Source organism: Brachyhypopomus gauderio, chromosome 18, assembly GCF_052324685.1.
Source record: "Brachyhypopomus gauderio isolate BG-103 chromosome 18, BGAUD_0.2, whole genome shotgun sequence".
NCBI lineage: Eukaryota > Metazoa > Chordata > Actinopteri > Gymnotiformes > Hypopomidae > Brachyhypopomus > Brachyhypopomus gauderio.
In genome coordinates, this window is record NC_135228.1 from 16301060 (window position 1) to 16324045 (window position 22986).

Sequence of the window (22986 nt, forward strand, 5' to 3'; positions counted from 1 at the left end):
CATTGCTCTCAGCACTGACGGGAAATATACAACTATAATGTTTGTGAGCAGTATATTTATATTGGCAAGCATATAACCACCCTTCATTTACACAGCACATTTGAGGCCAAAATCTCCAAGTGTTTTACATCACAGGGCATAAGATGTATAGGAGGACCCGGTTATCAGGCCATCCATACATAATTAAAATACATTTACAAGGTAATTGTAAAATATAATTTTTGCAGTTTATTATTAGTTAATAATTCACAATACATAAAAGACCATATCACCATGTATAACTGTGGCACATGTTCAAAACAAATACCATAATACTGTTACTACTTTTTGAAATAAAGACTGAAAATGCAGTGTTACTAAATCCCTATAAACACGTATTTATCAGGTTAAAGAATGTTCATATTGCTCCAAAAATAAGGCACATGGGCAAACAAATGAGCTCGATGGTATACATGATGATAAACTAGCATTTGGTACAAGGTCAGAGATGTGCAGGTTTCATTAAAACATGAATATTTTACTTTGATACTAGTAATACTTTCCAAAGCTAATGTGCATAGTGTACATAGACTGATTATATACTACAAAAACTGGAATGTTTTTTTCCACCAAGTCTAAGACATTGTGCATTAAGTGTGTTAATAACAGAGTGTAGTCTGTTTGCATTTCCTGCTATTCTAATCAATGACCATGTTCTTACTCCCATATTTCAACATCAAACGACATGCTCAAGCAACTTCATACTCCCATGTAAACACCAATGAAGAAGAAGGAGAATGAAAGTTTGCATATGCCTCCAACATCATGAAATGCAAAGCCTGTAAACACCATGTTGCTTGATTTTGCTAGATTCCATGGGATTTATGTATAATTGCATAATTTCATTTTGATGAAAATTGTGCTTGCCTTGTTGTATGGTATTTGAGACTGATAATGGTATTCTTGGTTGATTACATAAAATGAAAAAGGTTCATTCAGATAACAAAAATGTCTAAACCAGAATAAAGTTATTCATTGAATAACGTGCATGAAAAATGGTTTAACAGCGACCCTAAATGTACACACCAGTTAAACTCACAAAACTACCAACTAATAACGACAGCTGATGTCTTCTATGTAGAATCACAAGATTATTTCTTTGCTTCACACATTTTTATCTGCATTCAGGACAACCCTGACAGCAAGACATATAACTGCTGCATACTTGGGTGAAACGGTCTTATTGGGTGGTGGATAGGAAAACAAAACTCTTTACATGCGCTGGGATATTATGGGGAAAACATTTTTCATATATCTGCAGATTTGTTTAGAATAATTTCATGGGTAAGTGTATAAAGCAACAAATGAGATCCGAAATGGTTCACAATGCTCATCTTCTGTGCATCAAAATGATTTCTGCTGCTGTTTATTTTTGGTCATTGTTTGACACCAAGCAATATGCGGAAATAATTTGCAGTGTCAAAACACGTTTGTCCATCAACAGTATGTGCAAGACACCCACACCCACCCACACAACTCTAGACCAGAATATCTGGTTATGTCAGATCAGTCTCATCCAGAACTTCCTACAAAAAATTTAAATAAAAGCACTCAAAGCAAATACCACTCCTTAATTTAGGTCAAAGCAAATTTCTTGAGTCAGATAAAAGGATAGATGTGAAACAAGTGTTAAGTGTATATTTTTTCACTGCAAAAAAGACTGCTAGTTTACGTGTCCTCTTGAGAGAGGTGCATGAAGACTAAAGCAGGATCTGAGCTGCCACAAATCGGTGTGTCAGGACTATTAAATTCATTGAGTATTCCTGTTCTGGCAATTAGGTTGTGCAACTCACCAGTCTTTGATGTCATGGATCAGTTGTCATGTCCTAAATTTAGTGAAATACTTGGCAATTACTTAAAACATTACATAGGAGGCTTAAACAGTTATGAAAAATATATCCCGAGACTTAGCCATGCACGTAAAAAATACTCAAGAGTCGGACAAAACTATCCTTGAAATTCAGCAATTCACTAAAAATAGTGATTTATGTAGCAATTTAGGTTATTTACTGAGTGTTGATTTAATCAGGTAGATGTATGAACAGTAATATTTAACATTTGTATGGAGTCATTTAACAAGCAAAAGGAATCTTGAAAAGTAACACAAGGAAACAAATGTTTCCCTTGAAAAACATCCCTTTTCTCAAAAAAAAACCAACCTGTATTCCAGATAAATTTTGACAAGGCAGACTTGAAACAGTTATTTGAAGGGACAGCATATTCATGGCTACAGTAAAACCTTAGTCGTCTGTGCACAACGACATATTTGCATTGCTACAACTGCCCGCAGCACACTATTTGTTTTTAAAGCACCTTTACAAAGCTTGCTGTGCAAGAGTGCGCGCTCAATACTGTTACATGTCCTGGCGATTGTTGCAAACTGTAGTGATGACATCTCCAGCTCCGTCTTGCCCTTTATACAGCAGCGGCGGCCCGATCCATTCACACCTCTTCAAAGAAGGCCATCTGAGCCATGTAAGCAGAGTTACGCTGCAAATGTACAGAGGAGAGAACACTGATAACACCTCATGTGGCTTTCCATCACTTTCTGAGCACAAAAGAGAGGTTTCTTTCAACCCCTAATTCACATTGCTCTTGTACCTTTTAAGAACAATAAAAAATAAAGAGTGTAAAAGCCACTTTACTGCCATGCACGGTCCTATCCAAGCCCCTCTTCTACATGATAAAACTCTGCATAGTTAATCTGCGATAATTCATGTCAGATACATGTCTGATATTCTGGTAGAGTGGAGTGAGATTTTTTACGAGAGGAGCAGATGTCCAGGGACCTCATTTGTGGTGGTACCTGTTTCAGGTGCAGTGTGTGTGTGTGTGTGTGTGTGTGTGTGTGTGTGTGTGTGTGTGTGTGTGTGTCTTACGTTGCTGTGGGGAACGTAGAGTGGTTCTGCGTATCCCCTGAGGCTGTATACACCCGTTTGTTGCTGTTCCTCCAGCTTCAGAGACTCGATCTCAGACTTCAGCTCCTTCAGCTGGTCTTGCAGGTGTTTGCTCTTCTCCATGTACTCCAGCCTGAGACGCACAACAAAGGACATGCGGCAAATCGTCGAGCTTTACCTTACAACTGTGTTCTTTATCAGAAACAATGATATAGCCTAACTGACATTCTCTTTTTTTAAATCATCCTTTGCCAAAAGGAAAGTCTCTTTAGTAAAATGTGGAAAGAAAAGATGATTTTCCTTGTAAATAAGAACAAGAGTTTTTTCAACTGGTGAGGCGATAGGTACCGTTCACGTTCGATCTCCATAGATAGTCTTTTCATGTCAGAGTCTTTGAAGTCCAGTCGATACGATGTGGGCATGTCCAAAGGCATCTCCGCGCTGTCGGGACCAGATGGTGCGGGGGGGTTCGGGTATGGAGCTATCTGCTAAACACAACATGGCAACATTTAATGCAAAAAAGCATTTGCCAAACAGTAAACCTTACTTGAAACACAAGGGAAAAAAGAAAGACATGTAATGGCTGCGAGCTGCATTATTAGTTTTTACCGGGTATGTTGTTTTGGTGATCTCAATGAGCTTCTGCTTGGCCCTGCGCTCTGCGTCTTTGGCCTCATTCAGGTCCTGCTTTAAGTGGTCAGCCTCCTTTGACCTGACAAAAAAAGACCAGTATGTATGCTGCCACTGACTGCCATGCATCCCAATTATCACCAACACCCTTACGTCAGGGGACTGCTCTGAACGCAGACCTCCTCTCAGACTGCTCCACCAGCTTCACAGCCAGCTGCTCCGCCTCCCTCATCTTCTGCTCCATGAGCCTGTGCTCCTCTTTGGTCTTCAGGGCCGTGACCTCCAGCCTCTGTCTCTCCTGCTCGGCTTCGGCCGCTTTGTGTGCCAACAGCTTGGCTTCCTCCTCAGCAATCTGTGCCTTCTCTGCCAGAAGGTCGGCCGTCTCCTCAGAGCGCAGCTACATGGGTAGATTTTTAAGTGAGTTTTTTAAGAGATTAAAAAAAAATTTTTTAATTAATTTTGAATAACTATTTGATTATATTTAACTATTTTCATGTGGACTAAGGTATAAGAGCACTGAATAAACCAAGTTGGCTGAAAATTTACAAAATATGACTTTACAATAACTATAGCACAATATTGCTAGTATTGAATACTGATGGAAGCAAAAATAAGTTATCTAGCTAGTTAAAAGTCTCGACCACGAAACCAACGCATTCTTATGGTAGCTTGCTATTGATACCATAGGCTTTGGTAACATTAGCTAGAAAGACAGATTGCTTGACAATGCTATTTGTCAGTGTATATATACCAAGATGAATGTTCAATTTATATAGCGCCTTTCAAGATACCCAAGGTCGCTTCACAACTTTTAACACAGGTACAAGTCTTACACGACCAATCACACACCTTGTTCAAGATGTTTGAACAAGACTGAAGAATGTAATCTGCCAGAAAATCTAGCCGCATATTTTCCATATCTAGATGGACAATCAGTGTTACAAGTTATTCATTAGAGTGCTGACGGTCTAAATAATCTTTCTGCACGCGTCAGCTGTGCAACAATATTGATGCTGATAACACATGCAAATCTCTACCAAATCAGTGGCAGTTCTAGACCAGTTAGGATGGGGAGGCCAGACTGAAGCCAGTAGCTGTTAGAGGGGCCGTGGGGTTCATAAGAGTGAGGAAACTCACTCATTTAGGGGTCATAGCTAATTTACAAAATTAAGGCAATTCAATGCAACACAAACATAGCACTCTGAATTAGATTTAGTCTGGAGAAGGGGGTGTGCACAATATGCAGAGATGCCACAGAACTCCAGACACCGCAATTCACTGGAGAATGGTGCTGCACGTATGGTGCTGTATTTCTCACCAGCGCTTCGTTTGCCATACGAGCCTCGTCCTGTAGTTGAAACATACGTCGCTCCATCTCCTCTTTAGACCGCTCCGCCTCCTCCCTCAACTGCTTCTCACGCGCAATAATCTGGCGCTCCATCTAATCACACACACACCCAAAAGGAAATAATGACAAGCCACATGGCAAAAAAAAAAGACTAATCAAATTATCAACCAAGTGAAAGCATGAGTAATGTTCACACAGCACAGAGGGGAGACGTAAGGGATTCTGAACAAGCAGACCTTTTTCCTGGCCTTCTCTTCTTTGGCCTGAGCCTTCATTTGCTGGACCTCAATGGAGTCCACTTTCCTCCGCCTCATGAAAAGATCATGGTTTCCAATGCACAGCTGTAAGATCTAATATATGCCAATATCACAGTGACTCAAGACCACTCCATATACGTTTGACAAAACATTAAGATACAAATAATTTTTTATTTTTTTTACTGGAAAACTTACCAGCTTGTTGACTCTGAGTTGTGAGGAATAGAATTTGAATACTTCCTTCTTTTTGTCTAATGGCTTAATAGTAAACTGTTAACAGAAACAGTACAAATATGTTTGTTTGGCATGTACAGAAAATACTTGAAAACGTTGGCTATACTGGGTGAACAAGAAGACACATCTAGCCAGAAACTTTTTGTCTATAGGCATGTTTTTTAAAGTCTAGTCCCAGAAGGTTACCTTACTATGCAATACTATATTGAAACACAGCATGCTGTATTATCTGTGCAGAGAAACCACTATAAACCTTGGATGAACCATGTTTAAGAAGAAGACTTTAACTATGTGATGTTTTTCTGTTCCAATACCTCTTTCTCACTGTAGGAGATGTTGCGAATGCCACTCCAAGGAAAAGACTTTTTAGGGTTCAGCTTGCTATTAGGGCCGTAGATATGAAGGCCTTGTGCATCCACACCAAGCAGGAGCTCAGTGTCTCTCTTGTTTTGCTACAAAATATAATAATAATTTTAAAATCCTTAAAATTGTGTTCTGTATGCTCTGCTTGTGAGAATGTTTTTAATATATACAATGTAACAGCAAAATGTGTTTAGGACATAGCTTTCTAAAACACAGAACGACTTACTGTGATGGAGAAATAGCTAACGCCATACATATCAAGGTCCTGTGCTATTTTCAGATACTCCATCTCAGCTTCATCCCTGAAGTCAAAGACGGCATCAAGCAAAATGTTCATCATGATGGCACAATAAAAAAGATTTAATTCTGTGGTTAGGATATGAAGTCCAGATGGGTTGTTCACCTTGCTATATTTCTGTGTTCAGCATACCACGCAGTGATTTTTTCTTCCCACATCTCTGGTGTCATCTGATACTGCATTAGCACCTGGAGTGGAGAGGCAACGTGGAAGAATCAGAATGAGTCACCTAATATTGTGTGCCAATATCGTATATATATCACCAATTATATATATTTTTAATATATATATATATATAGTGTGTGTGTGTAATAGCTGGCACTTACTCTTTTAGGCAAGAGTTCATCTTGGGCTAGGAAGCCTGGCTTGTGAAAGTTTGGATCATAGTCCCCATACTACATAAAATGTAGTAGAAACATTCACAATAAAGCTACAATAAAGCAGTTATAATAGCAGAGCAGTGGAATGTATTCACGGTGTAATACTAAGAGAACTTTACTCAGTAGAGCTATTTTTAATCATTGTTTTATGGAAACTGACCTTGGCTTGAACAGCATATGATGCCAAAAGGACAGTGGCCTCCGGAGAACAAAAGATCTCATCATCCAGTATCTGTTTCTTCACCTTAATGAGACAAAGAACATTTTGAGACAATATTTAAACACAGTAGTTAGAAACAACAACATTCATAAATGGAGAGGCTGAAGGGAAAGTGACAGGTTTATGCCAAAAAAACAATAACCCTCCCCCACTCCCAAACAGAAGAATAACGTTCATATAAACACTCTCTCACTTGTAAGAAGAAAAGATGCTGTGTGATTTCCTGAACAAGTTCCTCCTCTACTTTTTCAGGAAAAAACTTAGCAAGAAAATGAAATGTTATAGGAGAATCCTTAGGAACATCTTGATCCAAAACCTGGGTGAAAGGTAAAAACAAGCACGCTAACTGACAGCCCAAATAATACATTTCTCCTTTAAATCAAATGTATAAGTTAAAATACCTATTGATGGTAACGACTTACTGAAATGATTGTCAGAGTTGCAACTCAGAATTTTAATCTTTTGCCTTCTGAACAGCTTAAAAATGCCTAGAAAACAGAATATTGCTGCCTTTACTACACTTACCCGTTTGTCAGGCTTAAGCCAAGCATGAGTGTCTTTTACGGTGTACCTGAGGCCAAAGAACCAAGTTTCTCTTAGTCCAACGGTCCGACACACTAAATCAAATAAGTCCTTCCCTTTCCATTTGACCTGTTAATGATAACACACTGTCAAAAATGACAACCAATGGAATACATGAGTTTAAGGACAGCGCATTTCATCTTCATTATCACTAACCTACCTCACAACTGAACTCCATTTCAGCATCCATGGTGATAACCTTGACTTTGAAAGTCTTCGGTTGTTTCTTTTTAAGTCCCAAAATTGACATGTTGATTTTTATTTACCCTAAAGGGCAGAAACACAACATATTTCATCGAATTAAAAAAATGACAACATTATAAAGTATCGATTGTTGTGTATAGACATTTTATTGTTTATTCATCTGAGAATTAACTGGCGAGCTAGTTACATAACACCTGCATCCTCAGAACATTTTATACATGCACTGTGGAAAGCATTCTGACTGGTCGCAACACCGCTTGGTATGGGAACTGCACCGCCCTGGAGAGTAAATCTCTGCAGAGGGTGGTTCGTGTAGCCCAGCACATCACCGGGGTTCAACTGCCAAACCTCCAAGAACTGTATACCCGCCGCTGCCTGAGGAGGACCACCAAAAACCTTAAAGGACTCCACCCATCCAAGTCATTCCCTATTCACAAGGATGCTGAGTGGGAAGAGGTTTAGAAGCATTCAGTCAAGAACCAGCCGGTTTCAAGACAGCTTCCCCCCCGGCCATCAGACTGCTGAACAGCACACAGTAGGTCTTCAACTCCATATTCAACTCCCAGTCACTCATTTAATTTATATGGCGCTGGCGTGTACATTTCACATTGTATATATTTATATTTTATTTTGTATATATTTTATTCTGCAAAGTAATGCGTGTTTGCACATTATGAAGGACTATGCACCCAAGCCTTTCACACCTGTGCTAATGTGGCATGACAATAAAAGTGATTTGATTTTGTCCTAAGTTATCTAGGAGCTAGTTAACCTGGCCAGCTACACCAAGATAAACCTACGGTAGGACAGTATCTGCTCTAGACAGTTACACACAATTCCCTGTAGACGTTTTATGTTATTTAGCTATCTAGGTAAGTAATGTGGAGTTATGGTGTGTCCATTGCATTTACACGGGGGTCAGGTTTATCAGGTTGTCCCTTCTAATGCTACCTAGCTAATTAGGTTAGCTAGCCACTATTCGTGACAGCAGCAAGGCAAAATGTAGCTAGCTAATAAGATAACAAGCTAAACAAAAGTATGAGTGACAACTAGCTACAAATGTTAGCTAGAAAGCGGCACAAGCAGTTTTAGGCTAAACGTCCTAGCGTTAACTACCCAAACACAACAAGGACACTTCGGTCGCACATACAAAACAGAGTGTAAAACGTAAAGTTACCTCACAACACAGCTAGTGAAGCTAGCTAGCTAGGCTAACGGACGACTGTTTGGGCTGTTAAACTAGTTGGCTAACTTAACTAGCTAGCTGGCCATACTCACTCGGTCTGTGTTTGTAGTTAAGGGTCTGTGTGGTTAAGCAAAGTTAAATTAAACCTAGCTGGCCAAGTACCTTCGGTCCCCCTGTTATTGTTTAACCAGGCCGAACCACTGGAGTGAAGTTCCCGACCAAGACAATGCCAGTGGCGGTTGGGAGTCCGTGTCCACGACGTGTCGACGTTTAGTTAACTCGCTGTCCGGCCTCTCCCGCTACACGGGAACACAAACATGAAGTAAACGGATCTGTCGGGATGTACGTGGGCTGGTATCGGCATTTCAGTCTGCCACTGAGTTAGTTTTCCTGGGATAAGTAACTTGCGGTCAAACTTCAGCACAGCTCCACACGTGAGGATGGAAAAACAGCGAACCCTGACTGTGGTCCCTGGAAAATACCGCTCAGCTAACTAGATAGCTATATGCTCTACAACACTGATGATCTGTAATGACAGTTAAATATTAGATAGTTTCTGGATTTATGAACGCAATATCTGAAATGTAGAATGCCTTATTTACATATTCTACAAGTGTTGGCATTGAATATAAACAGACTGTGAACTATACCAAAATAACCATCAAGCACAGCAACGAATTTGGATGCCATTCGTCAAGAATACCATATTAAAGACATGAACAGTCTTTAACGTTTGATTTAAGTTCTCTGCAATAAGGTGCTGAGCTCAGTGTTGATGTGTATATTTTTTCTTTATAACAAACAGTGTTGTTTCCCACAGTAATGGCAAGCAGCAGAACCTTTGCAGATGTGCGGGATGTAATCCTTTCAGCTCATACGAACGTGGGACTTCAGAGTAAAATTGGGTTCTATAGCACCTGGGCAGAGAACTATGAACAGGTACCCCAGATACAGGCACAACAAATCACATAATTAGAGGCCTCGGAAACCTCTCAGATGTCTGCTTCTAACACTCACACACTCACCTTCTTTCATGCCATTTACTCACCATCTTACACACACAGCGTACACACTGCACTTTCATACACACTAACACACCTTCATACACATAATAAGCACTGTGGGAGCCATTTAATTGCCTGTGTATATATTCTTGGGCCACTAGAGGGCAAGAGGTAATTTAAAGTTGGCTCTAAATACCAGTGACAGATGAGTTGGAAATGGGCAGTGTTTTAACCGTACAGTATTGATCTTGTTGAGCAACAATTGAGATAAAAGATATATAGGCCTACTATGGGGAAAAAATAAACAGACAATCCAGCAAATAAAGGTATGGAGTCTTTTATTTTAAGAAGATAGCAAGAGGAACGAGTCAGATACTAGAAAACCGACCATTTAATAACAACACAGCAAAATATACTTTTGAAACACACACTGCACACCTTCATACACAATTCACAAGCCATATACAACATAAACACCATACACACTACACACCTTCATACACAACACATTACCTCACACCATACACAACATAATACACACGAGACTCTACACACATTATACTCTAACCGTCTCACAACCAGCAGCTGAAATCTTTGTCCCAGGCAGGGCCTTGACCCTAAATTTGCTCACTCAAGGGTATTGGCCATAATCTCAATCCCAACAGGGCACACCTTTTCAAGCCCTCTTAGTAGTTCCTTCAGGAAATGCAAATTTAGTTTTAGTTGGTAATCTGCCTTACTGTGCAAGACTCCGGTTATTACAGAAATATGTAATGGATGTATTTGAAATTGCTTTCACAGGATGTCGCACTGTTGGATTACCGTGCTCCGCATCTAGCTGCAGAATGCATAACTAAAAACTTCAAAGGTGATAAAGCGAGAGCCATTATTCTGGATGTGGCATGTGGGACAGGGTTGGTCTCTGCACATGTAAGAATAATATCTTATGTTATTTTTATGTTGCCATTGTTTTCACATACATTATGGACAATTTTATTACACAAAAATTATGATGTGATTTTCTTGCAACAGCTTAAAAAACTGGGGTTTAAACATTTTGTTGGCATTGATGGATGTGCGGGAATGTTGGATTTGGCAAGAAAAACAGGACTCTTTCAGGAGCTTAAACAATGCATGCTGGGTCAGGATTCCCTGCTGGAACAAGATGGTAATACATGTTGCTTTATGTGAATGAAACTTGGCTGAAATGGCTAAGATCTTAAGTGCATGTTAAATGTTTACTTTAAGTCAACATTTGTAAGGGGTATGAATAATTTTGGGCAGCACAGTATATCATTTTTTATTGTTTGTTTATTTCTACTGAAGTCACAAATATACATGAGCCGTATAGGGTTAAATACAATTATATTCAGTTTAATTGTTGTACATTCATATATTATTTTTAATTGACGTTACCATTCTGTCAATTCTTTTAGAGATGTATGATATCGTTGTAATTGTTGGAGCTCTGAGTGTTGGACAAGTGCCAGTGACGGTAATCGAGCAGCTCTGGCGAGCCACAAAGCCAGGTGGGCCTTCGCAGTACATTCTGCATTCTGAATCTTTTGTTAGGCTATTCACAATTTATCCGACGTTAGGCCGAACAGATGAAGCTCCTAAAATGACCCCGCGTGCGCAAAAGATCAGTGCTTCACGTGGCATGCCCGACCAGAGGTAAACCATCAAAATCAGAAACAGTAACAAACAGCCACTTGCCTAACATTTTATCACAGATAGTGATAAAAACGGAGCGCGCATTAAAATGTTGCCTGGTTGTCCTGACACTAAAATCCTCTTTCACTGTTAGCGTCTATTTTTCCGTATCGCGAAAGTGAGATCAGTATCAAGTTGAATTGACGTTAAAGCACAGTCAAATCATATACGTACTGTTGTCAGTATACTATAGCCTATATGGAAGTGCCCCGTATCGGATTTGAAAAAATTGAGCTTTTGCTGTTCATATTGATTTTACTGTTGACAAAGACGCGATTTGGGCATTTATCCGCGTATATGTAGCCTAAATGTTGACTAAAAGGGTTAACTAATATACAGAAAGTGCTTTTATAATGCACACTGCACACTCACCATCTTATTGATGTATTATTAATTATTAAATATGTAGGCTATTTATGAGAAACACAGACAGGGTCAGGAGCCCACAGCTGGGAACTTGTAATGAAGGAAATCCGATCTTTCATTGAGGTAACATGCAATGTAAACATTATTTATAGGATAGCTTGACCTATCCTTTTTATGTCATAAGACTGTTTAACATAATCTAAAACTATGACATAATTCTAAAAGATTTCTGGAAGCTGTCTACAATTCTAGATGGGACTGTGAAACATATGAGTACATAGAATGTCAGGACGGGCATTTAATCTTTAACCACTTTTCTCCTTATTCCAGGAGGATATGTGTGCATGACTACAAGAGGCAATGCAGAAAATCAAGAATACAAAGCAGAGCTTGAGCATGTGGTTAGAAGGATGGTGGAAGAGAAAAGATGGAGCTGTGTAGCTGTTAATGAAGTGGAAGAGTGGGAAAGAGCTGTGGCTGAGCACGAGACTGGCTACATACCTGGAGCTGTCTACCTGTATCAGAGAACGCAATAAAACAAACAACAGCTGTATCAGTGATAAGGTTGGGAAATTTGTGTACATAAACAGAGGGTCATTAAGTTTTAGTTTAAATAGCTTAAGTTGGATAGTGTGTATAATTTTCCTGTGTATTTCTCTGTTTATTGAGGGAATTCAAATGAAAACTTTGCTTGTTATAATGGTTGCTACATAATGTTTACAAAATATTACTTTTGCGGACCATTGAAACAATTGTTCGCTGATTTATTAGGTATGGACTTGGTGTATTTTAAAGAAAAATATAAGAAATATGCATGGCAATATAGGGGAATAAAACATTTCATAATTAAAATGTGCATTCAATGTTAAGTAAATTTAACAATGAATTAAGTAATTGGTCTACTTTTATACCTTAATGGGGCAACATATCCTGGGAGATACAACTCATAAAAATGAAAAGATACAACATAGCACATATGTAGAAACATTTTTGAGATAAGTCCATCTGAGTCCATCTTATTTAAAGCTAATCACAGCTCTATCAAGAAATACAACAGAGGAGGAATGTTGCATGAGGAGGAATAGATTACACCAATTTATATTTCTGTGCTAGTTATTTTATTAGTGTAGATTGGTTGCACTATATAGTACCAGTTATTCGATTAGTTATTTATCTCATCATTATTAGAGGATCCTTAAAAAAAAAGTAATGTGATCTTAGAATCATCCTGGATGATTTTTAAGTGTTTAAGTATAATATTAGTTACTGTTTTATTGGGAGGATGATATTTGAGATCAAAGGATGATTATATAGCGCCTTTTACAGCATATGTTGTCACAAAGCAGCTTTACAAACGCACATGTCCAGATTACTAATGAGCAAGTTACCATAACTGAAGGTATTTAAAGGAGAAGGCCAGCTGTAGTCTTGCTAATTTTCAGAACTAAGAGAAACCCTTCAACTAAGAGTACAGCAGGTATCATGGATTATAGTATGCAATGGGTTCACTCAGATATTGTGGGGCAAGATCATTTAATGCTTTATATGTCAACAAGAATTTTTAAATCAATTCAGTATTTAACCAGGAGCCAGAGCAACACTGACAGAGTAGGAATAAAGTGATAGAATTTTCTAGCCGTAGTTAGGATAGCTGCAGCATTTTGTACAAGTTGTAGCTTCTTTATGGACTGTTTAGACTAAGAGCATCCAATTAGAAGACCATTACAGTAGTCCAATCTTGACGAGACAAAAGCATGGACCAGTGTCTCTGCATCAGCTAATGAAAGTAAGTGTCTAAGTTTGGCAATCTTATGTAAATGGAAAAAAGGCAGCCTTAGTGACATTGCATATATGTGCGTCAAATGAAAGATCCGAATCAATAGAAAATAGGTGTGGAGTTTTTCAGGAGCTGGACTTGGCCTTTTAGTTCCAGTGAAAGGAACTCTGAATGCTTCAGCATACCAAGACATTTTGGATAATTCCATGCTCCCAACTTTGTGGGAACAGTTTGGAGCTGGCCCCTTCCTCTTCCAACATGACTGTGCACCAGTGCACAAAGCAAGGTCCATAAAGCTATAGATGGCAGAATCAGGTGTGGATGAACTTGACTGACCTGCACAGAGTCCTGACCTCAACACTTTTGGGATAAATTAGAGCGGAGACTGGGAGCCAGGCCTTCTTGTCTAACATCAGTATGATCTCACAAATGCACTTCTGGAAGAATGGTCAGAAATCTCCATAAACACACTCCTAAACCTTGAGGATAGCCTTCTCAGAAGAGTTGAAGTTGTTCCAGCTGCAAAGGGTGGACCAATGTCATATTGATCCCTATGGATTAGGAATGGGATGTCACTTAAGCTCAGATGTGAGTCAAGGAAGGTGAGAGAATACTTTTGGCAATATAATAATAATAATATGGGGCCCAATACAGATCCTTGTTGGACACCATATATTACTTTTGTGCATTCTGATCTTGATCATTCATTATTGATATCTATCAGTCACATAGGATTTGAACCAGGGGAGTGCTTGACCTCTTTTTTAGTGTCTCCAGCCTATCCAGTAGAATGATTAGAAATTGGCCTATAGTTGGACATTTCATGGGGATTAAGACCAGGTTTTTAAATTAGTGGCTTAATGACTGAATGCTTAAACAACTGGGGAATTAGCTTAGTTTCAGAGAAGAATTAATTATAGCGACCAAAGGTTATATATTACTGTGCAGTATTTCTTTGAGTAGACGAGTTTTTACAGCATCCAGTATACATGTGGAGGGCTTGGAAGAATTTACCTAGGAAATAAGCAAAAATCTTTCAAAAACAAGAACAATAATCTAATACTAGATTGTTTATATACATCGGGTCTCTGATCAGGTAAAAGGCAAGCAAAGGCACTTTTTACATGACGTTTTAGGAAATTTTCACATGACATTTTACTTTATAAAGAATGAAAGTTTTGCAGAGCTTGCATTGTGAGGAGTTGTGCTGCAAATTTTCGTATTAAAACCAGAATGTTCTTTGAAGTAATTGAAACATCCAAAAAGCTATCCTCATGGCAGGGTGTGCTATATTCCATGTATATTTCAGAGCTGGGAAAAATCTGAAAATGCGACTGAAAATTCATATTGTTTAGGAGCAACAAAAAGCAAATCGCCTCTATGAAGTCAACAGAACCATAATGTTGAAGGCTCTCTTGTGTTTGGCTAGAGTAGGTTCTTACCACTAGATGGAAGCATTACTATAAAAAGTGCCTTTGTTTGTCAGTTGTTTTCCATTTTTATTTTTTGTGAGGCAAGTTTTTTTTTCATCTGCATGAACCTATGTAGAGAAACCTAAAAAAAAAAACAATTGATTTCCTCCTTTGAAACTGTTCTAAATGTTTGAGAGTGGATCAATCCAAGCAGAATTCCAAAGACTGAAGCTCTACAGAGGACAAAAAGTTCACCCAGATCCTGAAAGCTGATAAGTCCTTTGCTATTGTTTTCTATTTTGTTTTCTGACTTTTCTTTACCATTTTCTATACCTACAGGGTCCCCATTTCAGTGTGCAGGACACTTTAGACCTAGGACAACAATGATTAAAAAAAAAAACATGGGCTAATGTATTGACATACATAAAGAGATTTCCTGGTGCTGAAAGATGATAACATTTGTTTAAAAAGTACTGTATTTGTACAATGTTCAGGCAAAACATATATCTTAATACATTGTTTATCTGCAAATGTTGTAATTGCATGCCCAAGATCACACAGGAAGCTTCTATGACACAGAATGAAACTCACTCAACGTCCTCGTGAAATGCAAACCACTCCTGTGAGATCACTCTCTGTTGAACCGGTTTTCCCTGTGACTCTCTTTCACTCCTGAGGCCCAGTTGTGAAAAGGTAATGCAGGAGGGGTAAACAAAGAGGCGCTTCAGACCAGTTTTGTCCAGCATTACTTTGGATGCAGCCAGTAGGAACACTTAAGAGTTGGGAAGTTTGATTCTGTTGCCTAGTTTATACAAAACAATAAGTGGTTGTAAGACATATCCTCACATTTTCTGTTTGTCCATTAGGTGTGACTTTATATCTGATTTAAATACATTTTCACAAAACTTATTTAATAATGTCTGTTAAACTGTGGGACAGTTACATTTGCTTGCAACTGATAGTGACTATCGTGTGTTGTATAAGATCACAAATTCCTTTTTTATATATATTTAAAATGAACTATCAGTACAGATACATTTTATACACATATACTCAAGTATTTTGAGCCAGATTTACATACCATACTTTCAAATTCAAATGAGATGTCCCTTTTAAAATAGAGTTTTCTACCCTTAAAAACATACATGTTTAAATATATATTACTGTAAATAAATATACAACACAATAATTAATAACATGATATGCCTTCTTTTGTAACTCTAAAATCTGTTAGTAAACACCTATGGACTATAATCTGAATCTCTGTATGATGACTTTACATTACATTTACAAGAATGAATGTTCAAGAACATTATCCCCCCTTGGATTCTAAATATATTCTGATCCATTTAATGTGTCCTTGGAAGGCATTTTGAAATTAGATATAAGTCTTTTCATGATTTGTTGAAATTGGCTCATATATTTGATTTGCTGAGCTGTTATCAGAGCCTGCATAAATGATCTGGGACTTTGTGGATGCCCCCCGACAGTACTCTGACTCTACCATAGACATGTCTGAATTTGACAGCTTGGATTTTGAAGTTGATGCATTGCTCCGCCTGGATGTTGCAGAGGCATGTCTATCCCTTTTCTGATTGGCTGATGCTCTATCACTCTTCTGAGAACTCGCTGGCAGTACTCCCTTTTGTGCTGGCTTAGTGACCCAAACCCGTTGTGAACTTCCCGCAGTAGATCCAGCCTGGGATGAGCGCGCAATCATGTATTTGACTGAGGGGCTGTCGTCCACCGTCTTTAAGGGACAGGAAGTGGCACAGAGTACACCTCCACCCATGAGCAAAAGGATGGAAGCTCCCCAGCCAACATAGATAGCCGCTCCAATATCTCTTCGCTGGTTATCCGCCATCTGCGAGTCGTGGAATATCTGGACAACGACACCAGTAGACCAAGAGACGGAGATAAAACACAGAAGTCCAGCAATGAGCAGGGCGACCCCCGCAGCAGCGGCCACTCGATTCTTCTTCACTTCACCTCTGTAGTCCAGGAAGCGACTGCATTTCCCTCCGACGAAGGCCAGGATGAGGCCCAGTGCACCAGTCAGAATGGATCCCAATATGAAGCCCTGAGCGGCCTTCAGGTCAGAGCTGAGGGTCATCATGGACTCATAAAAGCTGCACTGAACATGACCTGTGCTTTGTCCCACACAAGACATCCAGATGCCCTCCCATATGATGTGCGACGAGACAATGTTCGTACCCACGATGGTGGCCACTCGCCACATTGGTATACTGCAGCACAGGAGAACACCCAGCCAGCCCACCAGGGCAAAGGCACTGCCTATCATCTGCATGCGCTGTGAAGTCATTCTTTGCAGACCCCTATATGCAAACTACAGGAGATTCCCAATAGGTTCTCTGCACTGTGCTTTGCCTACTGGTATGAGCTGCTGTTACCTAAAACCTCTTCTTCCTACACACACACCTCTAAACTGCAGTGCTCTTTATCTCTCTCTCCTCTTTTCTTGCCTTCATGATTTTATCTCTGTCTATCCTCTCCCTGACTTACACCCATTATGTCACTAGCAGAGCAGCCTGGACACTAAATGATCAAGAACAAGTACCTAACCTAAAGGTAAATGAAAGAGGAGGTGTTTCTGAAGAGACCATACCTTCATCGGTATAAGTTTACACATTACTAGCCAAACCGCATTCCTTTTGTAGCCACTGTCAATATGGGTGGACTGCATTTTTTTTAGCGGGAAATAAGCTGAATAGCTCAGTAGGAGATGTGGTGGTGAAGGGGTGGGGCTGTGTTTTAGTAGAAGTCCAAGTTTGCTCTGCTGAGGTGTTTAAGTCTATACGCACAAATATAGCATGTTCATTTATCCATCAGTTGTTCTACTCAGAAGCCAAAACTTATCAAACCACATGATTGTACTGGAAATGCAGTTTTCAGTCTGTCCCCTGTAAGATAAACATTTTTAGGTATTCAAACCATGACCACAAAATTTACTGTCTACCTCACAGTATTCAAGATGATTTCTCATGCTATTTATGTTTTCGTAGAACCGATTTCATTCTAGGAAAATAAAGCTTGGGTTTAAATTACCAGTAATATAAATTTTATATTGAGTACCAGCTTCCAGAACTGGACCCATTGCTCATTTATGAGGTTTGATCAGTTTCAGCTGCCTAAAAGACATGGCCAGACCACATTAGAGATGATAAAGATATGTATTGCCCTACATAAAGTTGACTAGGGTTTAAATGTAGAAAACACCTTCAGGAACATACTCTGTCATGCTACGGTTTTACTATGTGAACTATGTGCTATGTCACAATAAGAAGTTTCGAGTCACAACGGCAGTAGCAGACCTAACTATAACTACAAATGACAGATTGAAAAAATCTGACCAACTTACTGGTTAATGCATGATAGGTAATATTTACTTTTCCCTATTGATGTCAAAACAATAAAGGATGTTTTTGAAATTATTTCACTTTATTTCCAAAAGTGTTTTATTTTAGATTTTACAAAATCTCCTGCATGTTCAAAGTCTAAGTCATATTGTTTAAATCCCAACTTTAGTTACACTACTCTGACACTGACAAACTAATGTAGGTTGCATTTATTTTATATTTACTCAGATAAATGTACTTAAAATGTACTTAATATTTTGATTGTTTTTTTGTATTTCAGAATATACTCAAATCATAGTATTTATTTAGCAATATTTATTTAGCAATCATATAAATGTATTTATTTATTGGAACCCCCAGTAAAGATAATCAGGAGATTACAAAATGGCTCTGTTGTTCAACAACTTTATCTTATAATGAAAATGTGAGTGAAATCTAATCTGTCAGTGAAGTAAAATTGATCAAAGAAAAACTAAAAAGAAGAATATCATTAACACATCTAATGGACACCCACTTTGCAGCCACTTTATTCAGAATATCAAACTCCTCCAAAGAGCATGCCATCTTTGTTAAGAGCATGTCATGCATAGGTACATAATATACATGCAATATATAGTCAGTTGCTATCCAAAAACATACAACCTGAGCTACAGTTTAGAAATTGTTTGCTGCACATTTTGTATTCGTGTGCAATTTGGATTAGCTATTCTCCAGCTCTATAGGTTTCTTACTGTGGGAACACTGTTGGCTGATTATGTATAAGAAGAAAAGGGCAGCACAAGGTAAACATTTGTTCCTTTGGTGAAAGATTTTGTAGTCTGTGTGCTTCACTTATGTGCTTCACCCTTTTAAAACTTTATTACTGCAATGCTCCATCAACAATGATCAGCAATTTGCCAGATTTTTTTTATCTTGTCACCACTTAAATAATTAGGCTACAATTGTACAAAGTACAGATTGGTAATATGTTGTAATGCTATTGCAACATGATTAATAAATCTAAACTGCAATATAAAAATTGAAGGATCTTCTGGCATGCCTTGCATTTATAGTAATGTCAGTGCTCAAGGGTCTGCCATAATAAAAACATGGCGTGATGTTTATGTTCAGTGGCTGCTCAGAAGGAGAAAGTACAATTACAGCTACAGTTCCAAAATCTTTCTTCCCATGTACCATGGCTGATGCAAAACCTTTTGTAGATATACACTGCATAATATTTAGAGATGCTTCATATAAAATAATTAGTGCTGTCAATTCCAGGTGCCGCGATTAAAAGTCCTCACCAGGATTTTGCTCAGGCTTCCTGGATTGTGTTGATTTCACTAATTTTACCTGGATTGCTAATTAGAAAATCTAGCAAGCTTGAGCAAAATCCTGGTGAGGACTTTTAATTGCGGCACCTGGAATTGACAGCACTAAAAATAATGAATACCAACAAATATTAAAGCTTCACCCAAACTGTGGAGCACAATAGATCAATTATTATGCTGTGATATGAGGCTGCTGTGGAGCCCTTGGATGCCTTGTGTGAGGATGGTGAGAAGGGAGCAAGCGATTGCAGTATAAGAGTCTTTATTCTCCATTATAACAAAGCACAGCTGTCAGCAAACAAACACAGCGGAGGTAAATGGTGGCAGTAATTAGACATAGTGCTGGAACATGCAGAAAGCAGCAAGCTCACTGTAGCAGGATGGTTAGTGGTACGCAGCACTGGGGAACGTGCCTGTAGGCTTTAATACACAACACAAACAAGGAACATGTTATCACGGTTAATAATCTGGTGATTGAGAGTGAAGCTGGTGCAGGATGTGTGTGTGTGTGTGTGTGTGTGTGTGTGTGTGTGTGTGTGTGTGTGTGTGTGTGTGTGTGTGTGTGTGTGTCTGTGTTTTTATCAGTTTCCTTCCATCTGGGCGCCAAGCACACTGTCACACCTGGCATTAATTCAGGCAGAAAACCTGTTTTAAATTTTTTTTGCATGTGTACTTTAATTCCAGTCATTGTCCCTTTATGGTATTTCTTATAGGTTATTTAAATGCAGGTATATTTCTGATTTCAGTTCATATATGAATCACAAAGCATTTAAATCAGTTAAAATAATAATTCAGTAATTCACAAAGAGTTGGGATATACATGAGACTGAGCACTTATACAAAATCTTAAAGTACAAAAGGTATTAAAGTATTGCAGAGAAAATGCATTTATAAAACAGGTTCAAGACAAATTTTTGCATTCAAGCCTTTCTTGTTTTGCAAGTCATTTGTTCCTGATCAACAAAAGGTTTATGTAGCTTCAATTATTTTTCTTTCAAACAGAAAATGTCCATTGTCTCAGTTTACTCACCAATGACAGACATAAAATTAGAAGACATCAGATATCTTACAACAGTCAAGGTGGATTAAATTGTCCATTGCATATAAAAATATTGATCACTCAAGCAAATGAAACAAACTTATACGTAAGCTTTGCTGCTGTCCACAGATTTGGCCGGTGTATATGTTACATTATAGGGAGTGTCTTCCCTTGGTGGACATGAAGAACAGAGCAGACCTCCACCCAAGAACAGCAGGCCAGCAGCTCCCCAGCCAACATAGAGAGAAGGACCCAGTTCCCTCCTCTGGGCATCCACAAGGGCAGGATTGTAAAAGTCCCTGATGATGGCATTTGTAGTCCAACACACTGGTATCAGGACAAGAAGCCCTGCAATAATGAAAAACACACCACTAGCAATGGCGATTTTAGCCTTAGAGTTTTCGTTTGGAACGAAACTGGTGCACTTCCCTCCGACGATTGACAGCAGTATTCCAAAGATCCCAGCAATAAGGGCGATGACCACCAAGGCCCGCGCTGCTTGAAGATCCTGAGGAAGAATAAGAAGGGAGTCGTACACCTTGCACTGCATCTGACCCGTGCTTTGAACAACACAGTTCATCCAAAGGCCTTCCCAAATGACCTGGGAAGTCACAATGTTGGCCCCAATGAAGGCTGACATCTTCCAGGCTGGCAAACCACAGATGACAATGGTCCCCACAAAGCCAATCATCGCCAGGATGATTCCCAGCATTTGACGTCCTTTAGATACCATTTTCTCGTTTGATTGGGAAAACAAACGTATTCAAGGTGAAACCAAAGCTGTCTCTTCTTCAGGCTTCAAATGTCACCAGTGTCACTTTCATTTAGTTGCTGACCCTTGCTTATAAGCTTTGGTGTCAAGGGAACATTAGGGTGGAGTCTTTGTGCTCATGAAACCAGTTTTTATGCTTTTCCAGTTGGTCTAGATTCCTGCAGTTGCATACTGACCCTTTTGTAAGAAGGGGGTGGGTGAGTGGGGGGTTGATAAGTCTTTGAATGTCCATAAAAGGAAATAACAACAACTCCACTTCCTGACCATTAATCTCTATTTTCACAGAATATGGGTGACGACTCTTACATTTTTTTTGTTCTTTCTGTTATTATTCCTAATGCATGAACAGGACACCATTTCTGGAAGCCTTTGTGATTAAAGCATTTCTGCTGGTCTCAGTGGTCTGTACATGTTGTCAAGGGAAAGCTTCTTCTTTAATGTGTGGACTACTGGTGATATTACAACAGCGCACACAGTTTTTGTACAGTGCTGCTGCACATTACCGACGTAAACACACCTATCCTATCCTATGATTAGTAACACACTGTAGATACTGAATAAATTGCTATTGTAGTGATGTGGCTGAACGTTTTCATCATTGCCAAAACAAACAACCGTTTGTAATGGTTAATAGTAATACAGTATAATCACCTTATATAAAGCCGAATTGTAAACTATGACAAACCACAGATAAACAAACAAACAAGCAAATAAATAGAATCATAAGTAAATACAATGCTTCCTATTTTTTTCTTTATTTACTTGTCTGCTCATTTGTATACGTTTCCAACATTTTATGCTACACGTATTTATGATTTAATATGACATGTCTATTCTTATTTATTTACATTTGTATGCCCTATATTAATTTATTTATTTTATTTATTTAACTCTGAGATTTTCTGTTTTTTTGTTGTAGCCAATTTCCAACCACCAGGAAATCCTCTCCCATTATATTTTATCTACCACCCAGGGAAGCAGGGGCTGCTGTGTGCTTCCTTTAAAGCACATACAGGCAATCACTGCATATTTCGGAGCCGTGGGCTCTCGTCAGGGGGCGGTGTGATACGCAGAAGATAGTGCTGTTCGCTTCCTGATGCATGATCTCACAGACAGCCATGATTAGGCAGTTACCTGGAGGCAGTATCGGTTGGATTTTCTTTGTTGTTGATGTATTTCATTAACAACAAAAATACCCAGACAGTCAGTGTTTCCTGAAGGCTTTAACCTCATTGATTACAAGTGTCTGAAATAGCTTATGTTTATGTATTTAAAAATTGAAGTGCCAAAATGCGGAATATCTAGTTGAAGCTATAGCTCAAAAAATGACTACCTACTACCTACTACCATTTGCACCTGCAGCTGTGGTCAATTCTATCCTTGGTATGGTCATTTGTTTGAGAGCTGCTATCATAAACGCCATATTCACCTTTTCCTTTCAAATATTAGTGATCCTAAGGTATGGCACAGAGCTATATGTACTTATACATCACAAATGTGGTGTCACTGAGCATGTTACATTTCTACAAAGTCCATTGGTTTGACACGATAACTGATTCTACAGTGCCATTTACTGAA

The 22986-nt window shown here is 38.8% G+C and overlaps 4 protein-coding genes across 12 annotated transcripts; 1 reads left to right on the forward strand and 3 right to left on the reverse strand.

Annotated features, from left to right (window-relative positions):
• Positions 1 to 213: 213 nt before the first annotated feature.
• On the reverse strand, positions 214 to 8939 carry nf2b (NF2, moesin-ezrin-radixin like (MERLIN) tumor suppressor b). 3 transcript variants are annotated; one of them, XM_076979661.1, is made up of 17 exons: positions 8801 to 8939; positions 7409 to 7515; positions 7192 to 7317; positions 6860 to 6982; positions 6607 to 6690; positions 6393 to 6461; positions 6172 to 6254; positions 5995 to 6070; positions 5720 to 5857; positions 5367 to 5441; positions 5151 to 5264; positions 4885 to 5007; positions 3746 to 3963; positions 3546 to 3648; positions 3285 to 3421; positions 2919 to 3069; positions 214 to 2529 (listed from the first exon to the last, which is right to left on the reverse strand). In XM_076979661.1, exons 2-17 carry the CDS (start codon positions 7496 to 7498, stop codon positions 2482 to 2484), a joined length of 1758 nt encoding a protein of 585 aa, XP_076835776.1. In that variant the 5' UTR covers positions 7499 to 7515; positions 8801 to 8939; the 3' UTR covers positions 214 to 2481. The 3 variants fall into 3 exon arrangements, with proteins under 3 accessions (XP_076835776.1, XP_076835774.1, XP_076835775.1); XM_076979659.1 differs by having other exon boundaries at positions 3285 to 3424; XM_076979660.1 differs by having other exon boundaries at positions 3285 to 3424; positions 8731 to 8867.
• Positions 7734 to 12584, forward strand: mettl27 (methyltransferase like 27). Of its 7 annotated transcripts, XM_076979667.1 has the most exons (8): positions 8115 to 8324; positions 9459 to 9577; positions 10444 to 10572; positions 10675 to 10810; positions 11079 to 11171; positions 11241 to 11316; positions 11765 to 11844; positions 12052 to 12190. In XM_076979667.1, the coding sequence occupies exons 1-7, from the start codon at positions 8306 to 8308 to the stop codon at positions 11841 to 11843; spliced, it is 651 nt and encodes a 216-aa protein (XP_076835782.1). In that variant the 5' UTR covers positions 8115 to 8305; the 3' UTR covers position 11844; positions 12052 to 12190. The 7 variants fall into 7 exon arrangements, with proteins under 7 accessions (XP_076835778.1, XP_076835782.1, XP_076835781.1 ...); XM_076979668.1 differs by lacking the exon at positions 11765 to 11844 and having other exon boundaries at positions 8209 to 8324; positions 12052 to 12254; XM_076979663.1 differs by lacking the exons at positions 8115 to 8324; positions 11241 to 11316; positions 11765 to 11844 and adding an exon at positions 7734 to 7987 and having other exon boundaries at positions 12052 to 12582.
• A 2793-nt stretch (positions 12585 to 15377) lies between these two features.
• LOC143481818 (claudin-4-like) lies at positions 15378 to 17483 on the reverse strand. The gene has a single exon (XM_076979961.1). The coding sequence runs from the start codon at positions 17231 to 17233 to the stop codon at positions 16289 to 16291; it is 945 nt and encodes a 314-aa protein (XP_076836076.1). The 5' UTR covers positions 17234 to 17483; the 3' UTR covers positions 15378 to 16288.
• Positions 17484 to 19842: 2359 nt separating this feature from the next.
• Positions 19843 to 21472, reverse strand: LOC143481653 (claudin-4-like). Its single transcript, XM_076979734.1, has one exon. It carries the CDS (start codon positions 21367 to 21369, stop codon positions 20737 to 20739), a length of 633 nt encoding a protein of 210 aa, XP_076835849.1. The 5' UTR covers positions 21370 to 21472; the 3' UTR covers positions 19843 to 20736.
• Positions 21473 to 22986: the final 1514 nt, after the last annotated feature.